The sequence below is a fragment of the Ochotona princeps genome, chromosome 22 (genome assembly GCF_030435755.1).
Source record: "Ochotona princeps isolate mOchPri1 chromosome 22, mOchPri1.hap1, whole genome shotgun sequence".
Taxonomy (NCBI): Eukaryota; Metazoa; Chordata; class Mammalia; order Lagomorpha; family Ochotonidae; genus Ochotona; species Ochotona princeps.
This window is the reverse complement of record NC_080853.1, coordinates 17190382-17205011: the sequence shown is the minus strand read 5'-3', so window position 1 is coordinate 17205011 and position 14630 is coordinate 17190382. Positions and strand designations below refer to the sequence as shown.

General features: G+C 56.5%; 3 protein-coding genes across 6 annotated transcripts; all 3 read right to left on the bottom strand.

Annotated features, from left to right (window-relative positions):
• Positions 1-650: 650 nt before the first annotated feature.
• MMP24OS (MMP24 opposite strand) lies at positions 651-1278 on the bottom strand. 2 transcript variants are annotated; one of them, XM_058679402.1, is made up of 2 exons: positions 1011-1278; positions 651-917 (listed from the first exon to the last, which is right to left on the bottom strand). In XM_058679402.1, the coding sequence occupies exons 1-2, from the start codon at positions 1257-1259 to the stop codon at positions 753-755; spliced, it is 414 nt and encodes a 137-aa protein (XP_058535385.1). In that variant the 5' UTR covers positions 1260-1278; the 3' UTR covers positions 651-752. The 2 variants fall into 2 exon arrangements, with proteins under 2 accessions (XP_058535385.1, XP_058535386.1); XM_058679403.1 differs by having other exon boundaries at positions 651-941; positions 1011-1028.
• A 217-nt stretch (positions 1279-1495) lies between these two features.
• EIF6 (eukaryotic translation initiation factor 6) lies at positions 1496-7446 on the bottom strand. Of its 3 annotated transcripts, none has more exons than XM_012927193.2 (7): positions 7312-7446; positions 7035-7146; positions 6872-6957; positions 5271-5446; positions 4195-4371; positions 3815-3996; positions 1496-1728 (listed from the first exon to the last, which is right to left on the bottom strand). In XM_012927193.2, exons 2-7 carry the CDS (start codon positions 7139-7141, stop codon positions 1719-1721), a joined length of 738 nt encoding a protein of 245 aa, XP_012782647.1. In that variant the 5' UTR covers positions 7142-7146; positions 7312-7446; the 3' UTR covers positions 1496-1718. The 3 variants fall into 3 exon arrangements, with proteins under 3 accessions (XP_012782647.1, XP_004585813.1, XP_058535579.1); XM_004585756.3 differs by having other exon boundaries at positions 7236-7392; XM_058679596.1 differs by having other exon boundaries at positions 7249-7392.
• Positions 7447-8293: 847 nt separating this feature from the next.
• Positions 8294-14630, bottom strand: FAM83C (family with sequence similarity 83 member C). Its single transcript, XM_004585757.4, has 4 exons — positions 13688-14630; positions 11716-11883; positions 11480-11604; positions 8294-11044 (listed from the first exon to the last, which is right to left on the bottom strand). Exons 1-4 carry the CDS (start codon positions 14183-14185, stop codon positions 9595-9597), a joined length of 2241 nt encoding a protein of 746 aa, XP_004585814.2. The 5' UTR covers positions 14186-14630; the 3' UTR covers positions 8294-9594.

Here is a 14630-nt window from a genome sequence, read left to right as displayed (position 1 = left end):
CTGGTACTACCTAGGCCAGCTGAGAAAGCGCGAGAGATGAAGGTAGGAGGCCATGGCTGCACATGTTGGGGGAAGGGGTGCAGAGCCATGAGGCCTGGAGAGGGCTCAGCCTGGAGGCTTCCAACCCTGGATTTTCCTGCCTATGGTCTTCTGTGTGTCCATCACCCAGGACAGGGCAGCCAGGCAGAGGGGCCCCAGAGCCCAGCTTCCCTTCAGCCTGGGGAATGCCACTGCATTTCAGTGTCGGTCACATTTTAAACTGATCAGCCTTTGTATAATGTTTTTTAAAACATTTCTAAATAAAACAAATACAGAATCATGTCGTTTTCCTTGGGGTGTGGGGACACATGCAAGGTTCCAAGGGTGGCCTTCTGGGAGAACAAGGTGCTGCTTGCTGCAGCTCACCTGTCAGGCCAGCAGATGGAACACCCCCCCTCGGTGAGCGGTTGTCCTGGTGTCGCACCCAGGACTACCAGGAGGCCGAACCTGCCAATGTTGCGCACAGGAAAAGCTGCCCTGGGCCCCGCACAATTGGAGCACTGGGGTGGGGTGAGCACGCAGGTCTGAGCCGGGTATGGGTGCAGGTTGGAAGGTGCACTCATTCAGGGTTTGAGGCAGTTCCTGTCCCAGACAGCCCTGTTGGGCCTTCAAGTCCCCTGCAACCTTTTGAAACACTGGGGGTGGGAGCCAGGTCCCGAAAGTCAAGTACAGGGAGAGTGAGGCTGCGGGCGGCATCTTCCGGCCAGCAGCCGTCAGTACCAGGAGGTGCAGACGATAAGGAAACGCACGTCATCCAGCGGCCCCCAAGGTCCGAGCTGCGGCTGGGGCGCGGGCTGCTCCGGGCCCGTTTGCGCTGTGGGCTGGGGCTGCGCCGGCTCCGGGGCACCCTGGACACCGCTCAGCTCAGCCCCCATGGTCTGCAGGAAGAGAAGCATTTCAGCCTTAGAGCAGCGGCAACCCCCTGCTCCCCCAACCATGGCACCCGGAGCCCAGGCCGCCCTCCACCTCACCTTACGCAGCGGAGCCTCCAGTACAGCTACCTCGGGCGTCGTCGGGAGGAGCCGGCGTCCTGACGTCACCGGCCCCGCCCTCAGTCGCCGGGGGGGGGGGGGGGGCCCGAAGAATGTGACCGAAGGATCCCACCCTGCAGGACGAGGCTCCGCCCACAGCCCAGGCCGGGGCACCAGGGCGTGTCCGGAGCCCCATACCCATCCAACCTCTAACATGATGGACCCGGCAGCTAGGCCACCAGCCTTCATCCGCTAAAACCACACTGAGGCTGAGCGCCCACGCCCCCGGGTCGACGAAAGGGTGTTTGCTGTCACAGGGTGAAGCCCCATCCTAAGCAGGACAGACAGAGGGACAGCCAGAGTAAGAGTGCACACGTGCCTGTGTGTACGGAGTATGTGTGTGTCCATCCCACCCGATCTTCCCAGAACCCTGGACCGGCAGGGGGAGGGTCTGCACACAGGCTCGAGTCCCCACACATGACAATCAGACCAGCTGGAGACAAATGCCCTTTAATGCGATGGCACAGGAGAGTTGAGCTTCAACCCGGAGCCAGAGGCCCTGCCAGCAGCAGGACGCAGCAGGTTTGCAGGAACAGAGCTGGGCTGGGCACCCACGGGAACACCTGCCACCTCCCTGCCAGTATCCAGGACACGCTAGGTGGGTCGCGGAGAGGGAGCCAAAGTCCACTGCACGGCATGGAGGATGACTCAGGTAAGGCTGGAAAGAGAGTTAGCACCGTCAGGAGCTGTTTCACAGCAGGCACCTCACCTCTGTTCTGACTCTCAGCCCTTCAGAGCCTGTTCACAGCCCCACCCAGGGTGCAGGTCTGACAGCATCCCATGACCTATGGTCCAAGTTACAACTCTCAGTGGTCAAAAAGGCCAGAAGTAACTTTTCCCACTCAAGTGGGCCAATTTCCCCAACTATTCAGACTTAAGCCATCAAACTTTAGGGTAAGCTCGGTAAGGAAAAGACAAGGCCAAGCCCCATGCCTCGGGCAGGACCCAGGCTGAACTCCGCTCTCCCTCCTTACTGCTTACTAAGCTAAACAGGCATGACCACCACAGGAAGGCAGACAACTGAATGGGGTGGATGAAATAAAAGCACTGTTCCTGGCAATCACTGTGCAGATGATTCCCAAACTGGAGAACAGTGTTTAATCTGCCACTTTCATGTTGAGGGTTCAAGGGCCCAACAAACCAAGGCAGGGGAGGGAGGCTGCTCTCTTGGTTTCCACTACCTCTTTCTTTCAATGATGTAGCTGCACAGGCCAGGGTCACCGCTACAGCCCTTGCCACCATACAAGAGACCAGAGGGAGCTCAGGGTTGCCCTGGCCATAGTGGCCATTTGGGAAGTAAGATCCCTTCAATCTGCAATCAGAGGCCTGATGTAGAACTAACATACCAGATTATCCTCCATTGATGTGGAGCTTTGAACATCAGGTAAATCAGAGGATGAAGGAGGGAGAATGTAAGTGCTACTTGGCACTTGCTCAACTTGGGAATTTCTAGCCTAATGAAGGTTCCTGTGCAAACTGGGTGTGATACGTCCAGAGAAGGATCTTCAACAGCGATGAGAGAGGAGGCTGAACTATTGAGTACTTGCTGTTACACCAGAAGAGACTCTGAAGCTTCATACCTCACAATCTCCAGTCATAGCCCTGCAAGTGTCTTTTTTTTTTTTTTTAAATCTCTCTCTCAGGGAGTGAACCAGTGGATGGGAGATCTTTCTGTCTCCTTTTCTCTGTAAATCTGCTTAATAAAAATGAATCTTAAAAAAATAAATCTCTCCCTCTCTCACATACACGGGGTGGGGGGGGCAGTATTCAACTGGCTAATCCTCTGCCTCCAAGTGCTGGCATCCCAAATGGGCACTGGTTCAAGTCCCAGCTGCTCCACTTCCCACCCAGCTCCCTGTTTAATGACCTGGGAAACCAGAAGATGGCTCAAGTCCCTGGAATCCTGCACTCACATGGGAGACCTGGCTTCGAATTGGTTCAGCTCTGGCTGTTACAGCCATTTGGGGAAGCTCTTTCTGTCCCCTTCTTTATAAAGATTTGTATTGCCTTTCCAATAAAAAGAAATTAAAACTCTCTTCTCAGTAATTGTCATGTCTTATTAATAATAGCAATAAAATAAATCACAAAAATATCCAGATTATGATTTTGATGCCATAGCCATCCATCTCCAACCAGTCCAAGAGCTTCCTTAGGTATCCAGTCTCTCCTCAACCGTTGTCTCTCTGGCCTGTTGGCTCGGAACAGGCAAATACAAACTGCAAACTGTAGTAGTCACTGAGCCAGCGCAGTGGCAGAGAACTAATCCTCCACCAGCAGCATCCACATGGGCATCCGTTCACGTACTGGCTGCTCCACTTACAATCCAGTTCTTTCCTTAATGACCTGTGAAAGCAGTGGAAGATGGCCCAAAGCCTTGGGATTCTGCACCCACGTGGGAGATTTGGAAGAGGCCCCAGCTTTGGATTGGCTCAGCTGTGGCAGTTGTGGCCATTTGGGGAATGAACCAGCGATTGGAAGACCTTCGCTCTCTCCTGTAGTCACTGATCAAATAAACTCACAGGAAAGGTTTGCCAACACAGTGGCACCACACTGAGTCTTCAGAGTGGAGGAAACACCCGCTGCCTGTACTTGGGGCTGCTCAACAGTGTGCAGACACACTATCCCACTCAAGAATCTACCAGGACAGCGCAAGGTGGTTCTCGTTCTAGGTGACACCTTCCCGCCCTACCTGAAGGCAACATAAGCTCACTGTCCTGGACAAAAAGAGGAAAAGCCTTAGACACCTGTCAATAAGGGAGTCCCGCATGCTGGTGGCCAGGGTGCTGGGCTGGGCCTCGTTCAGCTTGAAGACGCTCTCCACCACCGACAGCTCTGTGCTGGTGGTGTCCAGGCCACAGAAGGCACACCAGTCATTCACCACCATGCCAGCAGCTACCACCTCACTGCCCCGGTTCACAGTGCCTGCCTGCCAAGGGAAGGACACAGTGTGGATTACGGCATCCAGAGCCAAAGTCTCCCCCCCTCATGATGACAGGCCCCAAGCCTTGCTTCTGCCCTGCAGTCAGGATCCCAAACTGCTGCAGGTCAGAAACCAGACTCCCAGGCACTGAGCAAAGGGTCTCAACTGACCAAGAGACCAGGGTCAGGGGACGGGCAAGCTTACCACCAGTGGCACCTGAAGCAATGAGGACAGCTCATCCTGGTCCTCAATGGACGTCTTGGGGTGCACCAACCCCCCTTGATTGCTGAAGACACAGTAGCTTCCTACTAGCACCTGGTCAGCCACTGTCTGTCTGAAGACTTCCACCTTGAGCACATCTGCCAGGATTTCTTCCGTCTCCTGTCAACCAAAAGGACTATGCAAAGGGCCAGAGAACCAGGGACTGCATGACACAACTGCCCAGGGCCCGGCTTCCCTAGACCCTCACTTCACCGCTAGGTCACTGCACACGAAAACCTCACTGTGATAAAGGAGCGGACACAGCTGAGAGCAGGGTCTAGGCCAGCACTGGAGCTCCCAGTATCCATGCATGCCTTCAACAACAGCCAGAGGCCGGTCTTCACGTCATCCTTTTCCCTCGAACCCACAGTTAAAGACGTCACATGTGAAACCTCTGTCCTGGCCCAGGCTTCAGCTCTGGATGTGTTCATCCCCCCTAGGCCTGAAAGATCCGTTCATGTCCTCCTCAGCTTCTGTGAGACATTGACCACACCATGAAAACCTTCTATTATCACTCTCCCAAAGAATGCCTTAACTACCAAGAGTCCATCTAGACAAAGAAATCATAGTGACACTCTCAAACCCTGCTTGTCGGCCAAGTATAAGTGCTAGCCACTGGTGGGCAGGCGTGGTAGCCTAGCAGTTGAAGTTCTCGCCTTGCACATGCCAGGATCCCATATAGGCACTGGTTCTAATCCCGGCAGCCCCGCTTCCCATCCAGCTCCCTGATTGTGGTCCGAGAAAGCAGTAGAGGACGGTTCAGAGCCTTGGGATCCTACACCCATGTGGGAGACTCAGAGGAGGCTCCAGGCTCTTGGCTTCGGATCAGCTCAGCTCCAGCTTTGTTGCGGCCACTTGAGGAGTCAATCAACAGATGGGAGATCTTTCTCTGTGTCTCTCCTCCTCTCTGTATATCTGACTTTCCAATAAAAATAACATAAATTAAAAAAAAAAAAAAACCTAGCCACAGGCTAGGACTGTCCTGTATGTAACCCTTGGGCCAAGCTCAGCTGCCTCACCCTGTCCAGGTCTGGGTGAACCAAGGCCACGTAGTCATTGCAGGTGGTAACATTGCCCAAAGCCGAGAGCCGCTCCTCTACCCGCCGGATCTGCACAGAGTCTGGTAGGCAGTTGCGAATGTGTTGCAGCTCCTGGTCAGTGGTGTTGTTGGGCACCAGGAGACCGTGTCTGTTCCCTGGAGAGACCCAAATCAGAGAGTGGGGCATAAACGGACATGAATGCACAAGACGGCTCCTGGGAGTAGAGGATACAACCCAGCCCTGCCCTTCCCAGCCTTCCCAGATTCAGGTCCAGACGCCAGGCCTCCAATCCATCAATCCAAACAGCTGCAGGGGACCGGAGCAAAGGATCACAGGGGCAGCCTGGAGATGGCTCAGGGACTTTGGCCAAGGAACCTTGTCCGCTTCACTATCATCAGCCAGAGGGAGCAGGAGTAACAGGAATGGTTCTTGGCATCAGCTGTAAATTTAGCTACCTAAAATTAAAATTCAACTAACAGCACAGCCCTATGAGAATGACATTTTAAACGTGTTTCAGAAACAAGTGTCAGCAAGCACACAGGCATGGAGTGAGACTTTCTCGTACTCTGACAGGAGTATAATCACCACTATGCCACCTACTACACAGCCTAGCTGCACAACCAGCGGCTCTGCCATGCCACTGCTGGGTATTCTAGATCCAGAGAAAGCACATATAGCACTTACGCTCACTGAAACACAGCTACACTATTCCTGATAGACCAAACTGCAAACGACCAAGAGAACAGGAAGGACGAATGTACTGTGACAGACTTACCCAAAATGGTAAGAAGAAAACTACAGACTCGCTTTGACAACCATTGCTAAACTTTCCCTCTACCCTGCAGGGCCACACTGCTCAGATTCTTAACTCTGAGCCACTGGAAAAGCATTACAGGCCGGACCGAAGGCGGTGTTCTGTGGGAACTCACTTCAAGCCCTGAGAGAATGGCTAGAGATCAGGGTGTTGTCACCGAATCAACAAATGCTTAGATTAGACAGAGAGAGACACTTCTCCAAGAACTCCACTGAAGGAGACTCAGAAACAAGGGATGGCAGGAACTGAACGCAGGCCCGGCTTGAAGGACCAACGTCTGGGGTCAGGTGAGATGAGCGAGGGGAGGCCAGTCAAAGGGGTGGCCCAATAGGGTTAAATGCAGCCAGAGACAATTTGTGAAAGACAGCCAGGGGAGGCTGGGCGGGAGGCAGGAGGTAGCAACCCGCCCGTGGTGGTAGGGCAGGGACGGGGTGGGAATCACCTGCCATGCACAGGCGGACTAGGCCTGGAGCTCGGTGAGTCACCCAGGCGTTGTCCTCTCCGCTTCCTCCTCCGACTCCTCACCCCCAAGTCTTGGTGAGGGAGGAAGGAGACCAGGAAGAGAAGCACCTGTGGCTGTTATTATAACCAGGATGGCTGCCGTCCTGGTTCGGCTGTCACTTAGGGTCCCCAGGCGCCTCCACACTGTCTAGTTCCCACAGACAACAAACAGAAGTCCGCCGAGGTCACGCCCAGCCCCGCCAAGGGAGCGAGAGGACGCAGGAGCGTGGACAGCAAGCCACTCGCCCGCCCGCCCCTGCCTTACCCACACACATGCGCCCGATGATGCGACAGCCGGCGATGGACGCGTGCACCACGGGGATGGTATCCGCGAGCTCGCCCTCGAACACGCTGTAGGGACAGGGGCTCGCTGGTCACGGTCCCCCACCACACACACCCCGCCGGCCCCCCGAGGGCTCCCGCCGCACCTGTAGAAGTTTTCCGACCCGCCAATGGCCACCAGGCAGTAGGTATTGGTCAGTTTAGCAAAGCAGCCGATTTCACAGTTGTTCTCGAACGACGCCCGGACCGCCATGAGGCCTGAGGAGGACCGTGGGGTCCGAGTTCAGAGACAGCGGATCCTACCCCGCCCCTATCCCCTCGGGACTCGCCGCCAGCGCGAGCCCCACCTGCAGCGCCCACCGCACTCGCCACAGGCAGCGCAGAGCCGGCCGACTCTTCTAGGTCCCCTTTACACCCGCTCACCCGGTCACAGAGGTCTCCACACGCGGGATCTGATCCCTCTAGCTCCTAAGCTGCCTTCCGTTTCCGCCTCGGCCCCGGGAAGGCTTCCGGAAGAACGTGGCCCGCCCAGCCCACGCATGGGGCCGCTCTAGCTCCAACGCCCGCAAGGACTCTATGGTCACAGGTCACCGCACTGACCACGCCCCTCGCCCGCTAGCTGTCGTGCATTCATTCCGCATTTTGGGAGTTCTCGGGAAGTGAAGCGTGAGGGAGAGCCAGAAGAGGGGATAGCCCCACAAGATGCTGTTTACCAAAGGAAGAAGGGCCGGTTTGGGCAAACTGACCGAAATCCGGACTCCCACGGGGCCTTGAAGAGCAGAGGAAGGAGAGTTGAGACTTCCCAGGAGGGGAAAGAGGCAGAAGAGGCCGCCAGAGTTGAGGACCCGAGGCTGGCGTGGGAGCTGCGCTGACATGCGTCCAAGGTGGATTCTGGCCTGTAGCCCACTTCGGTGCCCAGGTGCTCTGTTTTGCTTTGTTTAGATTTATTTATTTTTATTGAAAAGGCAGATTTACAAGAGAAGGAGAGACAGGGAAATATCCATAACCATCCGCTGGTTCACTCCCCAAGTGACCACAACCACCGAAGCTGAGCTGATTCGAAGCTAGGAGGCTGGAGTCTCCTCCAGGTCTTCCACGCGGGTGCAGGGTCCCAAGGCTTTGAGCCGTCCAACACTGCTTTCCCAGGCCACAGAGAAGTGGAGAAGCTGGGACATGAACCAACACCCACATGGGATCCTGGCATGTGCAAAGCGAGGACTTTAGCCACAGAGTCATCAGGCCACGCCCTCTGTGTCCAGCTTAACCGTGTGGGTCAAAGGCCCTGCCTACTCTGCCTGGACTGGAGTGCTTGGCCCACACTCTGTAGATGCCATAAAAGCCCCAGAACCTCTCAGAATGTCACACTGAAGCCTTGGGTGTGTGTGTGTGTAGGGGTGTTCTGGAACCCCTTGTCTCAAGCTCTCCTCCCACCATCCTCCCCTTACTCTCCAGGCACCCTGTCAGTGGCCTGACCCCAGCCCACCGTTTTCCCCAGATCCTGGAACTCCTCAGGTTGCACCAGGCTGCTTCTGGGGCATAGCCATATCTGCTTTTATTAGTCTGAATTGTGTGTACTGTCCTGCAGGCAGGGCGTGAGCCCAGGAAAGGGATCCACAGCCCATCTCAGACTGTGCTGTAAGACATCTGGGAAGAGGAACCCACGGGCTCTCATTCTCCCAAGCTCACTTCAGATCCACCTTCTCTGTCCTCTCTCGGGCAACTTTCAGTTCCCTCTACCCAGAATTCCTCTCATTCCCTCCTCCGTCTGTCCCAAACCTGCCGTCCTTCAAGGCCTGCCCCAAAGGCAGTCCCCTCTACGTCCTCCTGACCACGCCACCTCCTCATGGCTGACTCTTCTCCAGCTCCCTCTATCACTCAGCTCTGCCTTGGTTTCTTTATGCACTTAATTCCTATGCCTTGGGTCACAGGATCATTTATTTATCAGACCAATGGCAGATCCAGCAAAGCTGGGAATCCAACTTAGATTCAAAGAAATACCAGATGTATGTGTGTGTGTTGCATTCTGTGCATATCCTTGGTCTCTGGATCTTAAGGGTGTCTACAGTGAGGACTGAAAGCATCAGCTTTGTGTAGCCCCCCATTTAGTCAAATGGCACAGATGGAATACCTGAGTGTTTGTCTCCTGCTGTGTGCCTCTGAGCCCGTGGACCCTGTCTGTGCTGGGTGTACTGTATAGTGTTTGCAATGTCTGCTATTTTCAGTGCTTGGGGACTTGTGAACTGTGGCTGATGTGTGTCACGTCTGTGTGAAAAGCACTCTCTTTAAAGCCAGAGACAGGTCTGGCAGAGGTCCCCCTTCCCTCCCAGGCTTGGACCTGTCTGCAAGGAAGTCATCCAAGCTCTCTGGCCTCAGATCCCACACTTATGGAAAGGAGGAATAATACCTATTATCTCATAATTATATCCCCACGAAAGATCTGCCTTGTGGGATGTTGTGAGGATGAAGGGGAAGTCAAGGGTATGAAGGGCCCAGCATAGTTGCATGCAGTAGGCATTAGGTCACTGTGAGATCCAGTTCTCTGAGTGTGAGGCAGCAAGGATCCTGGGCCAGGTATACGTAACCTGGACTTCTAGACACTCCCTGCCATCTGACTCGGCCTGGTGGCCTCTGCCTCAAGTCTCCCCATCCCCCAAAGTCCAGAGTCCCCATAATTAGAGCAGAAATCAGTCCCAGCGAGAAGCAAGCCTAGGACTCAAAGCGACTTCGCAGCAGCTTGAACTTGGACTTATTGTACTTGGTGATGAGGTCCAGTTTGCTGTGGCCCAAGGTCAGCCGCTTCTCGTCTTCAAGCAGGTCGTGGCTACTACCATTGCAGTGGCCTCCCATGGGACCCCCAGGGAGGCTAGGTTCGGGTCCGTGCCTGGCACTCTGGAACTGGTGATACCTGGTGATGAGGTCCAGCTTGCTGTGGCCCAAGGTCAGCCGCTTCTGATCTGCAGGGCCTCCCCCAGCCACACAACCAGGGCTCGGTCCTGGAAGAGTGCTGGGTCCAGGTCCCTCGCTCCGGAATGGACCAAACTTGGTAATGAGGTCCAGCTGGCTATGACCCAGGGTCTGCCGTCGCTCATCTGGACCCTGTTTCCCAGTCCTGGCTGAGGAGTTAGCTTCAGGGGGCACTCGGGGGTCCTGGGCCTTAGGGTACTGTGCCAGGAGGTCCAAGTGACCATGGCTCTGGCTTGGGGCTGGCTTCCTGTCCTCTGGGGCCTGATCACCAAGTCTGAGGGAACCTGACTCAAAGGCGTCCCCAGAACCCTGGGCTTGAGACAGGAGATCCAGGTTGCTGTAGCTCTGGCTTGAGGACAACTTCCTGTCCTGTGGGGCGTGGTCAGCAGGCTGAAGGGACCCCGAGTTAGGGGTGACTGCAGGGTCGGGGCCTCCCACTTCTCGGGCTCTAGAGAAGGGGACAAGCAGGTCCAGCTGGCCATGACTCCGGCTCAGACAAACCCTTTTCTCCTCCACTGTCTCCAGGCCCATGCCAGGTCCCCGAGGGCCTCGCAGAGGGCTAGGCTCCTGGCTTCCAAGAATCCCATTTTCTGGGAGCCGAGACAGAGCTGGGATACCCCTGGGAAAGTGGAAGAGGGGGCGGGGGCGAGTGCGAGGGAGCAGAGGTGATCCTACTGTCAGCGCCAAAGGGCTGACACCACTGAGGTTGAGGGCAGGGGAGGACTGGGACCATGGAGATGCCCCTATCTTGCCTAGGTTGGCCCTGAAGGGCCCAGTGGAAGAGTCATGGTTAGGGTCTGAGAGCTGGCGTTGCAGGGTGGATTGGCCACTGGCTTCGCGACGGGCAGGGCCTGGCGATGAGGACCCCATCCCATCGTTATCACTGCAGCCACGGCCTCCTGGTAGAGCCAGGTAGGAGGTGTGGCCCACGAGAGGCGAGTGCTTGATGCTGCTGAGGCTAGTACTGGATGGTGAGGAGCAGGTGGGGCTGGGCACACCAGGTCTGAAGGTTGGTGCCACAGCCGGAGTAAGAGGCATCGGGGGCGACAGCGGGTCCTCACCGCTGCAGAACCCCTCCACAGGCTGGGACTCTGCGTACAGACAGCGGAACTCCCGGTCAAAGTCCTCCACAATGCGGCCCCGCAGCTGCAGCACCATGCTGGTGTGTGCCTGGCTGCAGAGCCAGGTGAAGCTGAGGACAGAGATGTCTGGTCAGGAGGCAAAGCGCTGGGCCCTGGGGCTCAGCGGAATACACAATTTGGGGAATGCACCTGAACACGGGAGCAACAAGTCACCCCCCCCGCCCAAAGGGCTCACAACATGGCACAGGGCCCCCGCTCCCAAGTGTGTGCTCATTCTAGCCCTGATCATGGGATCTGGGCACAAGATCACCCGTCCTGGGTCTCAGAAAAGAGGGTCTCTGAAGTCCCTCACATTCTAATGTGCTAGTCATTCTGTGCCAAGAACATTAAAGGAATCTTTCCACTAGGGGGAGCTCTGCACCACACCTAGCACTTAACCGACGCTCAGGGCTTGCTGGAAGGGATAGATGGCTAAATAGAGGCTAAGCCCAAACTGCCAGATTCCAGTTGCCCCTACCAGCCTCCCTTTCATCCCACCTGCTCACCTGTAGCTGCCCACCACCACCTGCTCACAGTCGATGATGATGAACTTCTCCAGGGCCTGCCCAGTGAAGCGGCGGCCCGCCTTGCTGCAATATGTGTCCCCACACATGCTCCGCACACGCATGTTCTGGACCAAAGGGAAGTGACAGGTTGAGGACTGACCTTGAGTGTAGATATCAAGCCCCAACTATGCCCCACTCCCACTGTACCACTGGTCACCCAGCAGGTTCTCACTGACCGGTAGGTGCCCCCCGTTGAGTTCCATCTTGTAGCACATCTCCAAGAAGTGCCTCAGGTGCTCCTGGGCCAGGAGGAGGTAGACAGGGACGCCACGCCGGCTTGAGGCCTCCATGAGGTCACAGAGTAGCTCCATGTCAGTGAACACGTCCATCACCACGGCCACCACCTGAAGGAGGGGGTGGGAAGGGCTTAGTCCTGTTCACGGTACTGCCCACATCCAGCCTAGCCAGACAAAAGTTAGAGTCCCAGTAAGAGGGCCTGAGTTGGAGGCCAGAGCCCTCAAGAGTATCTGAACTTGAAGGGCTTTACACAGTGCCTGCACTTGACTCAAAATTGTTGGAAAGTCTCATACTGTACGCATCTCTCTGTGGATGCCATGTGTGTCATCAGACTGACAGAGCTGTCTGTCCATCAAAGCCCTGCTCTGCACTGAAGCCCAGATGGGGTCAGCTGTCATGGGCAGGACCTGGTCCCAACTGCCAGGCTTGCACCTCACATTCTTCCCCCACTGGCTCCAACGCTTGGTCAGGCCCACCCTGACTCATAATCTATGCTATGAGGAAACAAGTTTTCTGTGCCATTGAGAGCTGGGCTTGTGACCTACCCCTTCAAGAGGTCCCTGGGACCCCCTGGCACCTCCATGCTCAAGCAGCCCCTCCGGCCCCAGGCATCTGCTGGGGGACTCTCCTCTCCTGGAAGGCCTGAGGAGCAGCTCTGCACAGAGCTCAGCTATGGAGCCCGGGGTTCTGGCTCTATGACTGAACAAAACCGGGTTCAAATTCAGACTCTGCCACTTCCTAGTGACAGAGCCTTAGGCAAGTCACTCCACCTCCAGGGGCCTCAACTTCCTCCTCTGTTAAATGGAGGTAATGACAGCCACATGCCATACGCCTGGACAACACAACATGGACATGGTCGACATACAACAGAAGCCCAATAAACACTCCTTTCCAGCTGTCTTCTTCACCAATGAGGACATGGACCGCAGGGACAGGAGTCCCTTGGGATGGACAGCCCAGAGTGGAAGCCTGACTCCCAGCTCAGGAGTGGAGGGGACTTGGTGGGGGCAAGGAGGCATAGCACTGGGGGATGCCCCAGTCCATACCACAGGCCTGGCCCGGAATTGAGGGAACAAGGACAGGCTAACAAGATCAAAGGGGCAGGGTGATGACAATAGCAACAGCCTCACTAATAACACTATCCTCGATGCCAATCAGGCTTGGCACACCCCTGCCTGGGGCACAGGCAGGCTTGCCAGGGAGGCTGCAAGGTACCGCTGGGATCTCAGCTCCTGCTTTCTGCTATAGGAGCTAGGCCCACCCTTGAGCCCTGCCTGGGGTCATCGTGTCCATTCCCCAGTCTTCCTGGCCAGAGGCCAGGGTTCTGGGAGTGATGTTATGCTGGTATGTGGCCCGAGCCCCACCACTGCCCGGGTATCACCATCCCTGCTCACTCCTTCCACATCTGGCCCCTGAGCCCAGCAAGCTCCACACCTCCTGGCTCCTTACCCCAGCAATCACAGCCCTCCTCTGCTTCAGGCCCAGCTGACACAGTGCAAGGGTGTGAGATGAGAAGCAGCAGAGGGGAACAGGGGCCAACAAACAAGGCTGGGCTTGCACTCAGAGACTCCTTTCCTAATCCATGAGTTTTGGACATCAGCAGGTGGCTCAGATGTCCTCCGAGGTGGCATGGAGATTGTAAGGCCTTTGGAGACCTGGACCCACTGCTAGGAAAGGTGCACTGGGAGCCTTGCCTGCGGGATGCGCTTCAGTTGCACCCTAAGGATACACATGGTGTCCCCTCCACACATGCCCTTTTATCCCTATGGCTCTTGCGGGCCAAGAGGCTACGAGGGAAGTGAAATATACAACCAACCATACCCTGGGAAAGTGGTGTCTCAGGCGGGCTGTATAGCCCTGGGCTGGTCCCTTTCCCTCCCTGTGGGACGGAAGAAGAGAGGAGGTCCTTACTGTGCGAGCTTGGCTGAAGAGGAAACGCAGCAAGTCCTTGATGTTCTTGGCCTTGTCCCGCTGGAAGTGGACCACGGCTTGGGTGGGGCTGAAGCCTGTGGCCTGCGGCACCTCGGGCCATCCCAGGTCCAGGTCTGGCGGGTCCACGTCGGAAGCCATGGGGAAGTAAGTGCCTGAGGTGGCTTCAGAGAGCAGGCTGAGGCGGTCAGGACCCGAGGCCTCTGGCCCATGGGCCTCGCCAAGCTCCGGGCCGGCGCGCACATGGCTGGTCATGTAGTCCACATCCAGGGCGCTCAGGAAGGGCAGTTCCCGCTCCTCAGAAATGACTCGCAGGTAGGCTGCCTCGCCCCGCTCCAGGAGGGCGTCAGCTGCTAGACGCGCAGCCTCACTGTGCTGCAGCACCAGGGGCGAGCTCTCCCGCCACCAGGGCCGCTTCAGTTCCTCCACCCGACCCCGCAGGGGGCCGGCCATACCTTGGGCTGCGAGGCCTCCCAACATGCTTGCCCACCTGGCTCCCTCAGCCGCCGGCAAGCTCCATGGTCTGGACCCGGGGTTGGCTGCTAGCAGGAAGGAAAGCCCGGCAGGACCGCCTCTGTCTGCGTGTGTGACGGGGGCTGTTGCCTGTTGCCACCCTAAGTCATTGCTGGACTCCGCCTCATTGCCCCTGGCTTCTGGAACCTGTCAGGTGAGCCCCACCTGTCTGCCTGCTGTTGGGACTCGCTCAGAAGAGCAGCAGGGCTGGGCCCTTTGCACACACTGGTGCCTCCCACCCCTGTGTACCCTCGGGCCTCGTCCCGCCATGCTCTTAGTAGTCCCTGGGCCTTTCAGGGACCCAGGGAGGTTGGATTTTAGGAAAGGGTGGCCCAGGCCTGCTCCAGGGATATGTATGCACATGTACACACTCAGGGTGGCTAAGAAACTCAAGACATCCAGATAAAGACTG